At 41.3% G+C, this 17,459-nt stretch overlaps 2 protein-coding genes across 5 annotated transcripts in view; one reads left to right on the forward strand and one right to left on the reverse strand.

The window, feature by feature from the left end:
- Positions 1–17,459, reverse strand: part of BCAT1 (branched chain amino acid transaminase 1) — a 117,789-nt gene that overhangs the window by 60,234 nt on the left and 40,096 nt on the right. The window contains exons 1-3 of one of the 4 annotated variants that reach the window (XM_021666855.2): positions 15,218–15,338; positions 14,087–14,158; positions 6,428–6,628 (exon numbers count right to left, since the gene is read on the reverse strand). In XM_021666855.2, the coding sequence (XP_021522530.2) occupies positions 6,428–6,628; positions 14,087–14,158; positions 15,218–15,259 (315 nt within the window). In that variant the 5' untranslated portion in view covers positions 15,260–15,338. Of the gene's footprint in view, positions 1–6,427; positions 6,629–14,086; positions 14,159–14,233; positions 14,552–15,217; positions 15,339–17,459 lie in introns of those variants that run through there. The other 3 variants (XM_064377355.1, XM_064377356.1, XM_021666854.2) reach the window with 3 other exon arrangements.
- LOC105720558 (uncharacterized) lies at positions 14,862–17,381 on the forward strand. The gene is given in 2 exon segments (XM_012457155.2): positions 14,862–15,060; positions 15,063–17,381. Coding segments are annotated over 2 exon segments (741 nt in total). The 3' UTR covers positions 15,605–17,381.

Here is a 17,459-nt window from a genome sequence, read left to right on the forward strand (position 1 = left end):
TAATCTGTATCTTCATAGGTAAGATATGAACAACAGGAACAACAAACTTCCCTAACTGACATAGAGAACTCTCACACAGTCGAGCTGTAGAATTCATATGTTTTCCAACCACAAGATAAGCCAGAAATCAATACCAAAAATATGACTGGACACTATCCACATTTTGGAAACTCAGTCTACCACTAAATAAACCATAGGTCACAGAAGAAAAATGGAAGTTAGAAAATATGTTAAACTGAATGATAACAAAAAGTAAGGCCTTTAAAGATGTATACCCTAAAAACTTACATAAGGAAAAAAAAAATACAAATCATGTAAAATTAATAAGCACAAAATTAGATGTTGCATTTAAGTGCAAATATATTATTAGTTTATTAAAAACAACAGGACTAAAGCTTCAGTTAAAAGATAAAATTGTTAGATTGGACTGAGCTGACAACATCTGAAACAAAAAGATACAAAAAAAGATCATGCAAATATTTTTATTTTTTTTGAGACAGAGTTTTTCTCTGTCACCCAGGCTGAATGAAGTGCAGGTGGCAAGATCTTGGCTCACTGCAAACTCCACCCCCTGGGTTCAAGCAATCCTCCCAACTCAGCCTCCAGTGTAGCTGGGACTACAGGTGCACATCACCACACCCAATTAATTTTTTGTATTTTTTGTAGAGATGAGGTTTCGCCATGTTGCCCAGGCTGGTCTCAAACTCCAGGGCTCAAGTGATCTGCCTGCCTCAGCCTCCCAAAGTGCTGTGATCACAGGCATGAGCCACTGCACCTGGCTTGCAAATACTTTCTAAAATAAAACTGGCAAGGTTTTATTACTATTCATTTCATTAAATATTGATTTCAACCTGAAAATGAAGTGCCTATTATCAACTTTTCATATCCTTTTATCCACATTCCCTACTCACAGTTCACGTCTCTCCTCCACTATTTGAAACCTTCACATATTTATCTTAAAAATTACTTTCAGATATTAACAGAAACCACATGTAGTTGCACCTCTCAAAATGGATTCTAGAATCAATAGGTCCGATGAGTGGAGGAGAAACATGTTCAAAGATATTACTCCTATTTAATTTTGCATTAAAAAATGCAACTATTACTGAACTTAAAAGTCAGGTTGACAATCACGTGATGTCCTACGTGTATCAGTCTAAGAGGAACATTAATATCTATGAAAAAGCCTGAAATATAAATGAAATAGATGTTTTACCATAGTATTTGGGAAGAAACTCTTTGAAATAAAATCCCTGCCTAATTTTCCATGTAGGGGTTTAAAAAAAGATAGAAAGAAAACAGGCCTTTCTAATGAAGAGCAGCCTGTAAAATCGAACTGCAGGCATAGATACTCAAAGTTGTGTCAATCATGTTCAAGATGGTGGCTCCATCTTCCCTTCTCTTTGTCAGCCACATGTACAGTAAGGAGCAGACAAGATGGTGGCAATCAACTGGAAAGCCTATTTGCATAATAAGATTAGGGTGGGGCAACCAGACTTCCTGGTGAGCTCCATACCTGATCAAACCAATCTGTGAGCCCTAAGTAAATCAGACACTTCCTCCTTGAACCTGACTATAAAATCCAGCTTATCCACTGCTAGACGGTGTTTTCCACTCGGAGACGCCCTCTCTCTACAGAGAGAGCAGAGTTGTTTATCCTTCTCTTCTCCCTATTAAACCTCTTCTCCGAAACTCATGTGATTCCTTGTCCTAAATTTTTCTAGTGCTTAATGACGACCCCAAGGTATATACCCCAGACAACGCAGTCACTTCAGTAATACCTGGCCTGTGAAATCCTAGAACCCAATCTGGCACTCAGAGGAAACCAATGCACCCACCTATCTCCCCATTTATCACAGATGTATATCACAGACCGTAGTTTCCATGAAATGGCCATACAATATTTCCAGTCCACCATGCTCTTCTAGAACTCTGACATTCCTCATCAAGTAGAGTGCTTTTTCCTTCCTTTTGAACTTGGGCAGGCCTTTGCAACCATCATGACTGATAAGAGTAAGGCAGAAATAATACTGCATGGTTGTGGTATATAGAATGGTTTTTATCTAGAGTTCCTGGCTGGTAACTCCTATAGCCCTTGTTACAGTCTTTTGTTATAATGCTGGGTGTGTTAGGCCTCAGGGGCAGAAAGCAGAATCTCTCTGACTTTCTCCTGCCCTCCTTTCTGATTGTGAGCCTTAAGAGCTTCTCCAAAGGCACTGGGTAGCTCATGCCTGTAGTCCTAGCACTTTGGGAGGCAGAGGTGGGAGGCTCACTTGGGCCCAGGAATTCAATACCACACTAGGCAACATAGCAAGACCCCATCTTATATTTTTTAAATAATGAAATAAAATAAAAGACCCTCTCCAGTGAGGGTCCTGCCTCATACCCCAGGGGAAGGAATATTGACGGGAAGCTTCCATAAAAACCCAAAAGAATGAGTTCAGTGAGCTTCCAGATAGCAGAACATATGGAGGTTCTTTGAGGGTGGCACACCCAAGGAGGGCATGGAAGCCCTGCACTTCATCCCCTGATTCCTCACCCTACACATCGTTTCATCTGTATATTTTGCAATACCCTTTATAAAAAAACCACTAAACCTAAGTGATTCCCTGAGTTTTGTGAGCTGCTCCAGTAAATTGATTAAACCAGAAGAGAGGGTCATGGGAACTCTAACTTGATGCCAGTTAATCAGACATTTCAGAGGCGAGGACTTGTGACTGATGTCTGGGCCAGGTGGGGTTGGTAGGGGTCTTGAGGAATTAGCCCTCAACCCACTGGGATCTGACACTATTTCCAGGTGGATAATGTCAGAGGCATGTGAACCAGAGCGACTCCATCCTGAATAGGGGCTGGGTAAAACAAGCCTGAGACCTACTGGGCTGCATTCCCAGGAAGTTAGTATTCTAGGTCACAGAATGAGATACGAGATTCGCACAAGATGCAGGTCACAAAGACCCCACTGATAAAACAGGATGTGGTAAAGAAGCCAGCCAAAACCCACCAAATCTCATATGGCAAATAAAGTGATCTCTTGTCATCCTCATCGCTCATTATAAGCTAATTATAATGCATTTGCATGCTAACAGACACTCCCATCAGTGCCATGACAAGAGAGAAACAGAGGCCATGGCAATGATGGGAAGTTACCCTACATGGTCTAAAAAGGGGAGGAACCATCAGTTCCAGGAATTGCCCACCCCTTTCCTGGAAAATTTATGAATAATCTTCCCCTTCTTTAGCATATGATCAAGAAATAACCATTAAAATAGCCAACCAGCAGCCCTCGGAGCTACTCTGTCTATGAAGTAGCCATTCTTTTATTTCTTTACTTTCTTAATAAATTTACTTTATGGACTCGCCCCAAATTCTTTCTTGTGCAAGATCCAAGAACCCTCTCTTAGGGTCTGGATTGGGACCCCTTTCCCATAACAACAGTGTGGGAATTGAATTGGAGGACACCCAGCTGAGGTTTGCCACTTGGTTGTGGGGAGAAATCCCCACACCTTTGGTCACAGAAGTCTCCTATGTTGACTTTTGTGGTGGTGGTGTGAGAGTAGACGAAAAACTCAGTTGGAGAATTTTTCCTGAAAGAGTAATTTTGAGGCTAGGGAGTAAACAGCAATAGAGCTTCCATCTGGGCTCAGTCAGCTGAGACACACAGATTTGGGGCCCTAGGTCAGCACAAAAGAAGGCTGCCTACTCTGTGACCACCATGCTGAGGAGACCACAGAGAGAACAAATAATGCTGGAAGAGCCCTCAACTCCTTGAGTTTTGCAGCCCAGATGGCAATGAAAGTGACTTCTGGTTGTCCTCACTGTTCATTATACACAAATTATAAAGCATTAGCATGCTAAGAGACATTCCCACAGCACCATATGAGCTAAGAAACCTGTGAGCTGACTCTAACCCCAGGCACCAACAGCAACAGTGTGTCAGACCCCAAGCAAAAACCACCTAGCCATTCTAGGCAACCCTAGAAACATGAAAAATCATTTAAAAATGAGGCTTGTCATTTTAAGCTATTAATTTTGTTGCACAGTGATAATTATGCAATACACAATCCAGTTATAAATACAAAACATTTACTTATATTGCAAGCAGAAGACTAATAATAGAAGATTTTGGTTTTTAACAAAAGATAACAGTAATTTGAAAGTTTTTTTTGAAACTACTCTAATCACAAAATATCCAAATTGGCAAAACTAATCAAACTAGCATTCCAACTCATTTAATAGATGTCCAAAGAGTTTTTTTGTTGTTTTTTTTTTAAACAGAGTGAGGGTCTCACCACGTTGCAGCCCAGTAGGTCTCAGCCTTATCTTACCCAGCCCCTATTCAGGATAGAGTCAGTCTGGTTTGAATGACTCTGACATTATGTACGTGGAAATAGCATCAGATCCCATAGGTCAAGGGCTCATTTCCCAAGAACCCATCTCCCCCAAACTGCTAAAATTACAAGTGTGAACCACCCCACCCAGCCTTCAAAGAGTTTTCAAAAACCGGTGACCACCAAGATCTTTTTTTAACTTTCAAAAATGACATTAAATCCTTCCTCATTTACTTCCCATAGGCCAGCAATTCTCAAAATGTGGTCCCTGGAGCAGCAAAATTAACATGACCTGGAAATTTGTTAGAAATCAGAAACTCTGGGGGTGTAGCCAGGTGATTCTGATGCACATTAAATTTGAGAACCAATGACTTGGGCTTGGCCATATTCTTTCTTTCAAATTTAAAAGCACATTGCCAGGCACAGTGGCTCACAACTATAATCCCAGCACTTTAAGAAGGCAAGGCAAGAGGATCGCTTGAGCCCAGGAGTTCAAGACCAGCCTTGGCAACATGGCAAAACCCTGTCTCAACAAAATATACAAAAATTAGCCAGAAATGGTGGTGTGTGCCTGTGGTTCCAGCTACTCAGGAGGCTGAGGTAGGAGGCTTGCTTGAGCCCAGGAGGTTGAGGCCACAGTGAACCATGATTGTGCCACTGCACTCCAGCCTGGGTGACAGAGTGAGACTGTCTGAAAAAAAAAAAAAAAAGCACTTCATTGCACATGTTCTTTCTTATAACCTTATGACATGGTGAGGGCTTGTGGCAAATAATGAAAGAACTCATTCAGATTGACATAAGAGGAAGAGCTGGGAACAGAAACTTAGATCCCTAAATTCAACATTTGGTAGATACATATAGACAGTGAATATGCTTCCAAAATTATACAATTTTATAATTTTGAAGGAATTAATTACAAAAGCTTCATAGTAATTTTGGTGTATACATTTAGGAGTTATATGACAGAAAGAAAAGTCTCATTGGAACCTTAGCTCCACCCTTACTGCTGTGTAACCTTAAGCAAGAAACAAGTTTTCTGAGCCTGCTTTTGTAATGGATGAGACCACTGCTTCGAGAGTTAATTACGATTGCTAACAACTGGGCTCTCACTATGCACCAGACATGACTCTATATGCTTAGAAAAATTATACTGATGAGAACAATGTAAGATAGATATTATAACTACCCCAATTTTATAGATAAAGAAATTAAAGCACAAATGATTAAATTCCCCAAGTCATAAATGTTCCTATGGAGCAACTGAGACCAAATTTGAGCCCAGGAAGTCTGACTTCAGAACCTGAATTCTTAATCACATGCCTTCTCACTTAAGGTAATTAAATGAGATGATTCGTATATGGAACATAACACAGAATGTATTGCAGGAATTCAATAAACCAAAGTCCTTATTTTATCATTATATCTATTAATATTTTACTATTACCATATTTTAGTGCTTAATAGGAAGACTATTATTTCCAGCACCCTTAATATTCTGGGAAAGATGTCCAGCACATTAAAAAGTAAAATACAATGAGAATCAAGACAATGGAAAGTTTATTGTGCATCTAGTTAACCATGTATCCTGAAAAGAACCAGGGAAAGAATTCTCTAAACATTTTATGCTTATAATTAGCTCAACTCATGCCTGAAGGAGGACATTTAATTACATGTCCCTTAACATACATAACTAGACATTATTGCTGGTCACAAAAACATGGAGTTAGCATTAAAATCTAATCATAATATTGTACTCAATGACCCTTTCTCAATTATTAGAAGATCTAAGAAGAGAGGTGACTTATTAAAATATCAATAGTGCTGGCTTTTTAATTACCACGTTTCCCACCAGCTGTCCTTTCTATTTGTTCTAAATAATTTTTCATTGACATTGCAGAAAATGCAAGATTATCTGAAAAATTAGCTGCTAAGATTTATCCTCAATCCAACTGTCTACAAGAAAATTTTTAAAGACATTTTCAGCTTCCTCTGGTAAATATGATACAGCCCATACTGCCCAAGAGCTATTTATCAGGAGAAGCTACTTAGTACCCACAGTGAAGTGCAAGCATGTCACTCTTTAATTCCCATGTACTTACTTCCACTGCATAGTGCAGAGCCGATGAGCCAGGATGCAATGACAGGTTCTGAAGAGGCTTAATTTGAGGTTTCTCCCATCCAAACTCTGAGGACCACTCCACCACCAGCATGTGATCCGTGAACACACTTCCAAAAACGAGATTATTGGGGTCTGGCTTTTCCTTTAAAATGGTAGCTGGTGTGACTATAAGGTCTTTAGCCTAAGAAAGAAAAATCATCACTATTTAAAGAAAAAGTTACTGAACATTCACTGGCTAGATGATACAGAGGGCAAAAAGGGAAATCATTTGACTTTTAAATGTTGGCAAGAAATTTAACACTTTGTGAGCTGAACAAATCATGCCTGCATTCAGAATTCAGCTAGTTATTCATAATCTCTGCAATGTACACTGCCTAATAGAATATCAGAACCAAATTTCAGTCATAAATACAAGAGGGACAAAATAGCAGATGGGGTAAAATGATGCAAAAAAATATACATCCCTTTTTCACTCTCAACATAGGACTCATGTTGTGTGTTTGGGAAAGAGGAGAGGGGTGTTTTCCATAGTAAAAAAATGGCAACACTCAACAATGATTTGTTAAACTAAAAAGAATGTCATTAAGTACCAAACTGCTACTTGGCAATGGTTACACTCCAACTGCCCCAAAGAATTGTTGGCATAAGCCTTCAAAATCCTCTGGGTGCGCTGGAGAAGAAATGAGCAAAGCAAAGCAAATGTTTTCCTCTTTGAAAACGGGGAAGTCGAGAATGAACACTAAGATATAAATCCTCTGTTCTGTGTGGAGGAAACAGTGAACAAAGGAACTCTTATTTAAACAAAGATAAATCAGAGTAATAGGAAACAACTCCCCACAAGCAGCATCTCACCAGCTCCCTACATAGCCAGTTTGCCCACTACAAATGGCCAAACATTAAGCATACAAATTGCATGCAATACCACCACTAACTTTATAGCAGCTGTGAAATGCTGTCAAAAATACCAGGGAAGGAAATTTTTGATCAGTTAAAAAAACCAGGGGCAAGTTCAACCTGTATCGATTTGTTACAGGATGCCAAACTCCATCTCTTCGAATACACAAAGATAGTCATTTCCCTCCCAAATTAAATACAGGCATTCACTTTACATCATCAGCTCTTATCATTATTTCTTAAATGACCTAATTCTGCTTAATTCACTGCCTTGCAGCTACTTGAATCATTTGATATATAATGAATGATAGTAAATTATATTTTTAGAATAATATTCAGGCTGAAAAACATATTCTAAAACAACCAGAAAGCTTATACTGCAATGAAGCAAAAGGCATTAAGGACAGAATATTACTGTAATGTTCAGGCTAGTCTAGTAATGCTACTTTATAATATGCCAATAAAATGCTAAGTTTCAATAAAAAATTGACTTTGTTCTATTATTATTATTATTTTGTATATTTTTATAGAGACAGGGTCTCCCTATATTTCCCAGGCTGGTCTCGTACTCCTGGGCTCAAGCAATCCGCCTGCCTCAGCCTCCCAAAGTGTTAACATTATAGGCTGAGCCACCATGCCCAGCCTGTTTTGCCACTATTTAATTCAAGTAAAAATGTTAATGTAAGACTCTTTACTAAGTACAATAAGTTTATTTAAAGAAATATATTCCAGCTAAAGTATTTTTATCTTTGAATCCCTTTTCTCTCCCATTATCCTCTAGACTAGGTAGAGGGTCAGGCAGATTTTACTTGCAGACCAAATGCAGTCAGCTGGCATGTTTTGGAATTAAAATGTTATTGGAACATAGTCACACCATTATTGTATCTTCAATGGTGGCATAGTCAACTAATTGTGACAGAAACCTGATGGTCCTCAAGCCTAAAATATTTATCATCTAGACCTTTAAAGTTTAGCAGGGGTGGCGTGGTGGCTCAAGCCTGTAATCACAATCCTTTGGGAGGCTGAGGCAGGTGGATCACCTGAGGTCAGGAGTTCAAGACCAGCCTGGCCAACATGGTGAAACTCCTCTACTGAAAATACAAAAATTAGCTGGGTGTGGTGGTGGGCACCTGTAATCCCAGCTACTTAGGAAGCTGAAGCAGGAAAATCACTTGAACCTGGAAGGCAGAGGTTGCAGTGAGCTGAGACACGCCAATGCCCTCTGGCCTGGGCAATAAGAGTGAAACGCCATCTCAAATAAAAAAAAAAATAGTTTAGCAACCCTTATTCTGGGATTGCTAAATAAGAATTCTGGCTATTCACAGTTGAATTCCAAAGCTAACACAATGCCTAGCACACAGAATAGTAAAGGGTTTCTTAAATATTGAAGATGTCTAACTGCTTTCAGATATACCCCATAATAAATGATAGACTCATTCACAGAAGATGTCCAGGATTTAAAAACAATGAAATTCTAACACAAACTTTTTATTACACAAATAGTTTCACAGTATTCTTGCACAGTGAACATCTGTAATTTGCTTTAATTAGCTTTTTTCAGTGAATGGGGAGGATCCTGGGCTAAGAAATATTTGGAGCCATATCAATACAGTAAGACAAACTTAATGCGAATTTTCTTCTACTAAGACTACTCAGTAAAAAGGGGAGGGGGTAGTAAGACACAAAACAAAAACAGAAAGATGAGAGTAGGTGACAAGAATGATTATGGTCCAGTATATATAATTTTCAGTTTTCTGAGACCTCTCCTTAAAATACCCCTAGGACCCACAAGAGCCCACTATTCCAGAGATCAAATTAGTGGCAAAGCAGGGATACAATAAGATGATTTTTAACCTCAACTAAGTGTTTTTACAGTTAGAACTTCATCATACCAGTTAAATTTTTGATAAAGATAAATTATTACATTACTAGGTACAAGTTTTATTTATTTCAGTAAACCACTACATTCTTTCATAAGACATATGATTTCTTAATGATATGAATAGTAACCTCTAACTTTCTGATTTGTACCTAAGGACTGCCCTGTATCCAATTTTTCTTTTCTTTTCTTTTCTTTCTTTTTTTTTTTTTAATGGAATCTCACTCTGTCACCCAGACTAGAGTGCAATGGTGCAGTCCGGGTGCACTGCAACCTCTGCCTCCCAGGTTCAAGTGATTCTCCTGCTTCAGCCTCCTGGGTAGCTGGGACTACAGGCCTGTGACACCACACCAGCTAATTTTTGTACTTTTGGTAGAGATGGGGTTTCACCATGTTGGCCAGGTTGGTCTCAACTCCTGACCTCAGGTGATCCACCTGCCTCGGTCTCCCAAAGTGCTGGGATTACAGGCGTTAGCCACCAAGCCTGGCATATATCCAGTTTTTCAAAGTACTATACAATTAGGTGGCTTTATAATCTCATCATGAACTTTCCTCTATTTGAAAATATTTCTGCAAGTCTGGAAACTAAAAATAAGAGCTTTTAACCTGAGCTCAAAGAGAAATTACCTAACAATACTAAATTATTAGGTGATACAGTTAAATAAAGTTCAAATGTAAATAAGCCATATTAGCTGAAGATGTGTGACTAATTTGGGGCAGATACAAAATGCAGTTCTAAGAGAAAAATTCCTTTCCTAAAGGAAGCAAATTTTATAAACATTTTTTTTAGTGTTCTTTAAAAACTATTTTCTTTTTCCAAATTTCCTTTCCAAAGATGAATAAAAATAATATTTTGCCAAATGATACTTTCTTCTGCATAATTAATCTGTCTCTTTCCAATGTTCCATATTCCCTGATGACATTGAAGTCAGAAGGTTTCACACCATATGTCTGTGAAAGAATTTGGGATGCCATAAAAACTGATTGTGAAATGGCAAGAAATATTGACAAAAACAGGGCATATTAAAAACAACTTCCTAATTCAAAGTTTGTGGTTGGGTAATCATTTGTTCTGAAATAGGGAGGCTCAGGGCAGGGAAATGTAAATTTGTTGAAAGTACCTGAAGACTGTTTCAGCCAGTATTCAGTCAACACTTTTTTTTTTTTAGACAGAGTCTCCCTCTGTTGCCCAGGCTGGAGTGCAGTGGCATGATCTTAGCTCACTGCAACCTCTGCCTCCCAGGTTCAAGCGATTCTCGTGCCTCAGCCTCCCGAGTAGCTGGGATTACAGGCATATGCCACCACGCCCAGCTAATTTTTGTATTTTTAGTAGAGACTGGGTTTCACCATGTTGGCCAAGCTGGTGTCGAACTACTGACCTCAAATGATCCACCCACCTCAGCCTCCCAAAATGCTGGGATCATAGGCGTAAGCCACTGCACCCAGCCTGTCAAAACCTTTTACTCACCATCGTATAGCACATTTGTTCTTCTCTTCTTTGCTGTACTTTTCAAAAATCAAGTCTGCATTACAACTGTATTGGACATTTAATAACTTTATTCTAGGTTCCTGTGCATTATTCTTACTCCAGTTGGAAAGCCTTAGGTACTATGCTCATCATCTTTTAGATATACTCTTTTAAAATCTTATAAAGAGGATCATGAAGAGAACTGCAGATTTGCAGTGTTGCATTCTGTGGAGATATGTGAAGCCAGAAAAATTGGAAGAAGTAGATGGCTGACCTCTTTCAAAGGAAGAGGATCCTGGAGTCCACAGAAAGATTCATCAGGATGTGTAATGGCGTATTTCATTACTAGGCTCTGCTACAAAACTGCATCCTCATTATAATATGACTGCATCATAATTGGGGCGGGAGGAGCAATATGAAAACTACCCAAGAGAGACCCAAAAGGCAATATGAAATGTTATAAATGATGTAGATTAACAAAAAGATAGAAAAATATATCAAAAGCAACCAGTTAGAATGACTATTAGAAAGACAAAAAATAACAGATGCTAATGAGGATGCAGAGAAAAGAGAACTCTTATACACTGTTGGTAAGAATGTAAATTAGTGTATCTACTATGAAAAATGCTATGAAGTTTTCCCAAAAAACTGTAAGTAGAAGGACCATATGAACCAATCCTACCACTGGGTATTTTCCAAAGGAAAGGAAATCAGTATGTCAAAGGAATATCTGCACTCCCATGTTTATTGCAGCACTATTCACAATAGTCAAGATGTGGAATCAACCTAAGTGTTTGTCAATGAACAAATAAAGAAAATGTAGTGCGTATACACAATGGAATACTATTCAGCTGTTTAAAAAGAGTAAAATTGTGCCATTTGCAGCAACATGGATGGAACTGGAAGTCATTATGGTAAGTGAAATAAGCCAAACACACACACACACACACACACACACACACACACACACACACACACAGAGAGAGAAAACATAAAAACAAATGTTCTCTCTTATATGGGGGAACTAAAAAAAAAAATTGATCTCATGGAGGAAGAGAGTATTAATAGAATGATACACATCAGAAGATGGCATGGGGTGGGGAGGGTAGAGGTGGAGGAAGGAGGTCAGTTATTGAGTACAAACATACAGTTAGATAGAAGCAATAAATTCTAGTATTCATAGCAGAGTAGGGTTGCTATAGTAAACAACAATGTAGGATATATATATTTGAGACAGAGCCTCACTCTGTCACCCAGGCTGGAATGCAGAGGCACGATCTCAGCTCACTGCAACCTCTGCTTCCCAGGCTCAAGCAATTCTCCTGTCTCAGCCTCCTGAGGATTACAGGTGTGCACCACCATGCCTGGCTAATTTTGTAATTTTAGTAGAGACGGAGTTTCACCATGTTAGGCTGGTCTTAACCCCCTGACCTCAAGTGATCCACTCACCTTAGCCTCCCAAAGTGCTGTGATTATAGGCATGGGCCACTGTGCACGGGATTATATATTTTTAAATAGCTGGAAGAGAGAACTTGAAATGTTCCCAAAACATAGAAATGCTAAATATTCAAGGCGATGGACACCACAAAGACTCTGACTTGATCATTACACAGTCTATGCATATGGCAAAATATCACATAAATAGGTACACATATTATGTATCAGTTTAAAAAAGAGAAAAAACTATGTCAAAAACTAAGATGGTCTATAAAATCTACCATTTTTCTTCCCTAAATTATCAGGGAAGAAACACATGCCTTATTACATATATGCTGTGAATACATCCATCATAACTCATGTTTTGATGTGTAAATACATGTCAATAGGCAATTCCCCTAACTAAAATCTAATATACAGAAATCTAAATTAACAAATAAAAAGATTATTTATGGTCAGACATGGTTGCTTATGCCTGTGACCCAGCATTTTTGGGAGGCCAAGGTGGGAGGACTGCATAAGCCCAGGAGTTGGCGAACAGTCTGGGCAACACAGGGAGATCTCATCTCTACAATAAAATGACAAAATTAGTTGGGTCTAGTGGCATGCAAGTCTATAGCCCCAGCTACTTGAGAGGCTAAGAGGATTGCTTGGGCCTGGGAGATCAAGGCTTAAAGTGAGCCCTAATTGATGGTGCCACTGCACTCCAGTCTGGGCAACAGAATAAGACTCTGTTTCAAAAAAAAAACAAAAGGAAAAGATTATTTATATTTGAGTTGACATTATTCTTTACAGAGAATTCTTCAGGCTGGGCTTAGTGGCTCACGCCTGTAATCTCAGTACTTCGGAAGGCTGAGGCAGGCAGATTGCTTGAGGCTAGGAGTGAGACCAGCCCGGCTACAATGGCAAAACCCCATCTCTACTAAAAATACAAAATTAGCTGGCATAATTGCATATGCCTGTAATCCCAGCTACTCAGGAGGGTGAGGCAAGAGAATCACTTGAACCTTTGAGGCAGAGATTGCAGTGAGCTGAGATCATGCCACTGCACTCTAGCCTGGGTGATAGAGCAAGACCCGGTTTCAAAAAAAAGAAAAAAGAAATTGCAATATTCTAATTTTGTTTTAAAAAATCCTTGCTAAGATGACAGCAAGAGAAGAAAAAAGAAAAATAAAAAATCCTTGCAAGTAGAGACCTAATCTTGAATTCACCTTTGGATTTCCAATGCATAGCATAGTCCCTAGCACACTGTGAGAGAGAGAGCTGAATGTGTAAGAAATTGATGAGTCAAGTTTCCTTCCCTCTCTGAACCACCAGGATGTGAGATCATGAGGACACTCTGTGCTATGGATGACAATTGACAGTGACTCAAACAGGCAGAAGAGCAGCACTAGGCATAAAGAGAAAAAGTCAAAACCTCCATGGGGAGGGAGGGCAGGACATAATGATTTATAGAAAAAACAATATTCCATCCTACATTTGTATTTGTACAATTTTCAACTTGCTTTGTTCCTCACTATTCCCTTGTGAAGTAGGAGCTATTTAATATATAAACCCCATAATTCAGACAGAAAAGAAGGAAATGCAACACTTTCACTGTAGAGTGTTACGTGCTGCTGAAAGAGAAAAATCAGTTTAACTTGTTCTACAAGTAGAATGAAGGGTTGTACTTACTATGGAATCAGATAAACATCTAGGTTAATATTTACAAATTCACTATTTTTCAAGAAAAATTTATGACTCAAAATCAGCAATTAGCTGCTAGATAATTTTTGTTGTGATGAATGTACTGTCGCTCTCTAAATGGCTTTTTTGCTCTAAGAGTGGAATTTTTAATGTCCGGAAACACAACCTAGGTACTGGGTAACCCACACAGTGAAGATTCCCCCAAATCTCAACAAGAAATTGATTTACTCGGTTGAATGTTGCTTTAGACATTTAACATCTAGCAAGCAACTTACCTTAAAAGTCCGCACCACCTCTTTTGATCCTCCTTCTGCAGTACATTCCGCGGAGCATCCGTTACTGCAGTCCTTAAAGAAGAATTAAACCACCATTAAGTAAATGCAGGTGGGTGAGCAGGACCCGGGGTAACATATATGACTCACCATGATACCGTGCGCTCTTCTCCAGGACCCACGCAAACAGAAAAAGGAGGATCAGACAACCAAGCACCCAGGCACGAACCTCCAACAAGCGCGTCCTGGGAGTGCTGCCATTCACTTCCCACCCTGACGGGGTCTCGGCGGTTTTTGTCCTCCTCTGCTGGCTCAGGGAAGACTGGTTAAATTCCAGGTCAGCCCTACAGAGCCAGAGTTCGCCGGCAAAGAACAAAAAAACAATTGTCTCCCTTATATCCGAGCAAATAGTCTAGACTAGGGTGTTAAGCCATTTACAGAAAAATCTCCAGGGCGCGCTCAGCCTCGTGGTCTTGTCAATCACAAGCGCACAATGGCAAGCCTGCAAGGGGGACGGGGAAGAGGACGGGCGTGAACCATTTTCTCCACTAGCAGGGTCCTCAGATGCCGCAGCATCCACCCAACACCTTAAACCTCAGGGTATTAGGGGGCAATTTAAAAGATAAAGACCCGGGAAGCAGACTAATTGGGAAAACCCTGCAGACATTTGTTTCAAAGCCTAATCTGCTAAATAACTACGGCAGGGAGGAGGGGGAAAGAGATCCGAGGAGGCAGAAGGCTGCGGTCAAAATATTTTGGGGTGGCAAAGGCACGTAGGATGTGACTGTGGGTTCTGGCAGCCCAGAGATTCAGCTCCCGCCTCCTCCCTCAGAGCGAGTCCATGGCTACCCTCACGTCCCCCGTGGCGGTCCTCGCCGCGCTCCGGAGCCGGTGACCCATAGGGGTGTTAGACCTAGCCAGCGGGCACCTCGCCGAGGCGGAGATTGCAGACTCGGCCTCTAGATTTCCGGCAGGGATGGGGGAAGAGGAGACGCCTCGCTGGAGGCGGAATGGAGGGCGAGGCGAAGGAGGATCGTGCAGGAAACGGCGGCAAGGCGCCCGGCCAGGCCTGCGAGCTACCAAAACCCAAGTTCCAATCCTCCCCCCTTCCGCAAACGCCCAGGTTCGAGGTACCTGGCGGGCAAGGGCCGCAGCGAAGCGAAGCGGGCTGGCCATAGGGAGGCTGCGGGGCCGCCGGACTGCAGAGAGCGGAGGTGGCACCGAGAGCGCGGCTGGTCGCGAAAGCAGGCGGCGTGGCCAAGCCCCGGAGTAAGGCCTGCAGGGCGCTGGGTACAACGACCCGGGGCCGCGCGCCAGGACCAGGCGCATGGTACGACGCAGCCCCTCCAGCATCCCTTGGGGAGGAGCCTCCAACCTTCTGGTTCCAGTCTGTCTGCAGTAGCGAAAAGAGAGGCAGTTGTCCCTGCCACCACCTGGGTCTTTTGCGGTGGCCCGAGATAGCGCGCCGCGAGCGAGCGCCTTTCCAAGCACAGGTACTTCGTGAGCATCCTTGTTTATTAAACAACCTCTAGGTGACTGGCCGAGAAGCGCCCCTCGGTCAAGGCTAAGGAAACCTCGGGGAAACTACATTAGGGCACTTTTCCCATCGACTCCAAATCCAACTGACAAAAGACATTTTCTGTCCTCGAGAGTTTGCAGGCTGGGATTGGCATTTGTGTGCCTGCTCTTGTCTACCACCAACCCCTATGTGCAAACTGAAAGGGGAGAACGTGAATCCAGTTTTTAGATTTCCTTGCGCCACCTACCCAAACCGAATTTGTCACTCTGGGTGTGATGAGGCTACCAGGCTCACATCCCCTAAGGGCTGTTTCTGCCCGAAGATCTCCACGCCTTTCATCGTTTTCAGGCAAAGCAGACCATCAAGAGCTCCAATCGTACTGTTTTCAGTTTTCCGATGTAGGCTCGTGATTGCAATATTTAGAAAGAGAACTGGAAAAGTGATGTTAGAAATACTACGCAGCTTAGAAAGGGAAAGGGGGATTGGAATAGCTGTTATCTTAGATACAGTGTTCTCCTGGGGCAACGTCAGCCTAAATTATGAGTCTTCCTGGTTTTTAAATTAATAGGAAGTGGTGACTGGGGCTGACTTGATCTTGGAAAGAGGGGAGGGCAGTTTATTCTGGGTGAAAGCCTGGTTTTTTATGCATGGTTTCATACAGCACAACTGACAATATACTGTAGCTCTAATCTTATCAACTCAAAAAACCTGCACATTTCCTCTCCTTTATAAAAGGCACAGAAAGGCCTCTCACGCTGGGGTGGGGTCCCAAGCTCCAAAGACCACAGAGTCCAGGCAGATCACGTGCCATCACAGAGTGGCAAATGTTCCTGGTAAGTCCAGGGTAGCTTATAAAATAAGCGGTGGTGGTGGTGGTGTTTTGGGACAGTCTCACTCTGTCACCCAGGCTGGAGTGCAGTGGCAGTGTCTCAGCTCACTGCAACGTCCACCTCCTGGGTTCAAGCGATTCTCCCACCTTAGCCTCCCCTGACACCTGGCTAATTTTTGTATTTTTTGTATAGACTGGGTTTTGCTATGTTTCCCAGGCTAGTCTCAAAATCCTGGACTCAAGCAGCCCACCCATCTCAACCTCCCAAAGTGCTAATATTACAAGCGTGAGCCACGGGGCCTGGCCACCATCTGTATTAACTGCTTCTATTTCTTCCCCTTCAAGGGCTTCTGTCCAACTATTCCACCTAAATAAAGTCTCTAATAGCTTTCATTTTGTTCCTCCCAATGGTTTTGCTTCTTGAGCATTTTCATGGCTGCACCTATGTGCTGATGACTCCCAAATATATTTTTTCAGTCCACCTGTCTCCTGAGCAGTAGGTACTTGCTACTCAAAAATCTGTCTAAAATATAAACAGCGTATCCACCATGTTGGAAGCACTGGACTAGTTGCTGCGGAAGGGTTGAGAGCATACCACCATCCTGTTCTGCATTGCCCCAGCCAGAGACAAAAGTGTTAATTGTGTTAGAAAGTGTTAAGGAATCCCACAAACAGATGTAAAATTGTAAGAAGAGCTGCCTGTGCTCTAAGAGCTTCTATTAATGGATTGTACTGACTCAGAAAGGCCTGGAAAGGCTTTCAGCAAGTGATCCTTGAGCAGAAATATGAAAGATTAAAGAACTTTACTAAAGGAAGAAGGGATGGTGAGTACCTGGTATGAAAGTGAGTTTCAGGACAAAAGAACATCTCTGAGGAGGGCTGAAACAAAGGACCAAAAGAGAGCAGGGGCTGGAGTAGACAGAAGAGGATGGAGCTAGGACTAGTGAGCAGGCAAAGGGCCAGTGCCTTATGGAGAGCTAAAGAATAATTTTAAAAAGCAAAAATATAGTAAAAGCCTCTCATATAGG

Source organism: Aotus nancymaae, unplaced genomic scaffold (genome assembly GCF_030222135.1).
Source record: "Aotus nancymaae isolate 86718 unplaced genomic scaffold, 86718_ANA_hifiasm-v0.15.2.pri h1tg000016l, whole genome shotgun sequence".
Taxonomy (NCBI): Eukaryota; Metazoa; Chordata; class Mammalia; order Primates; family Aotidae; genus Aotus; species Aotus nancymaae.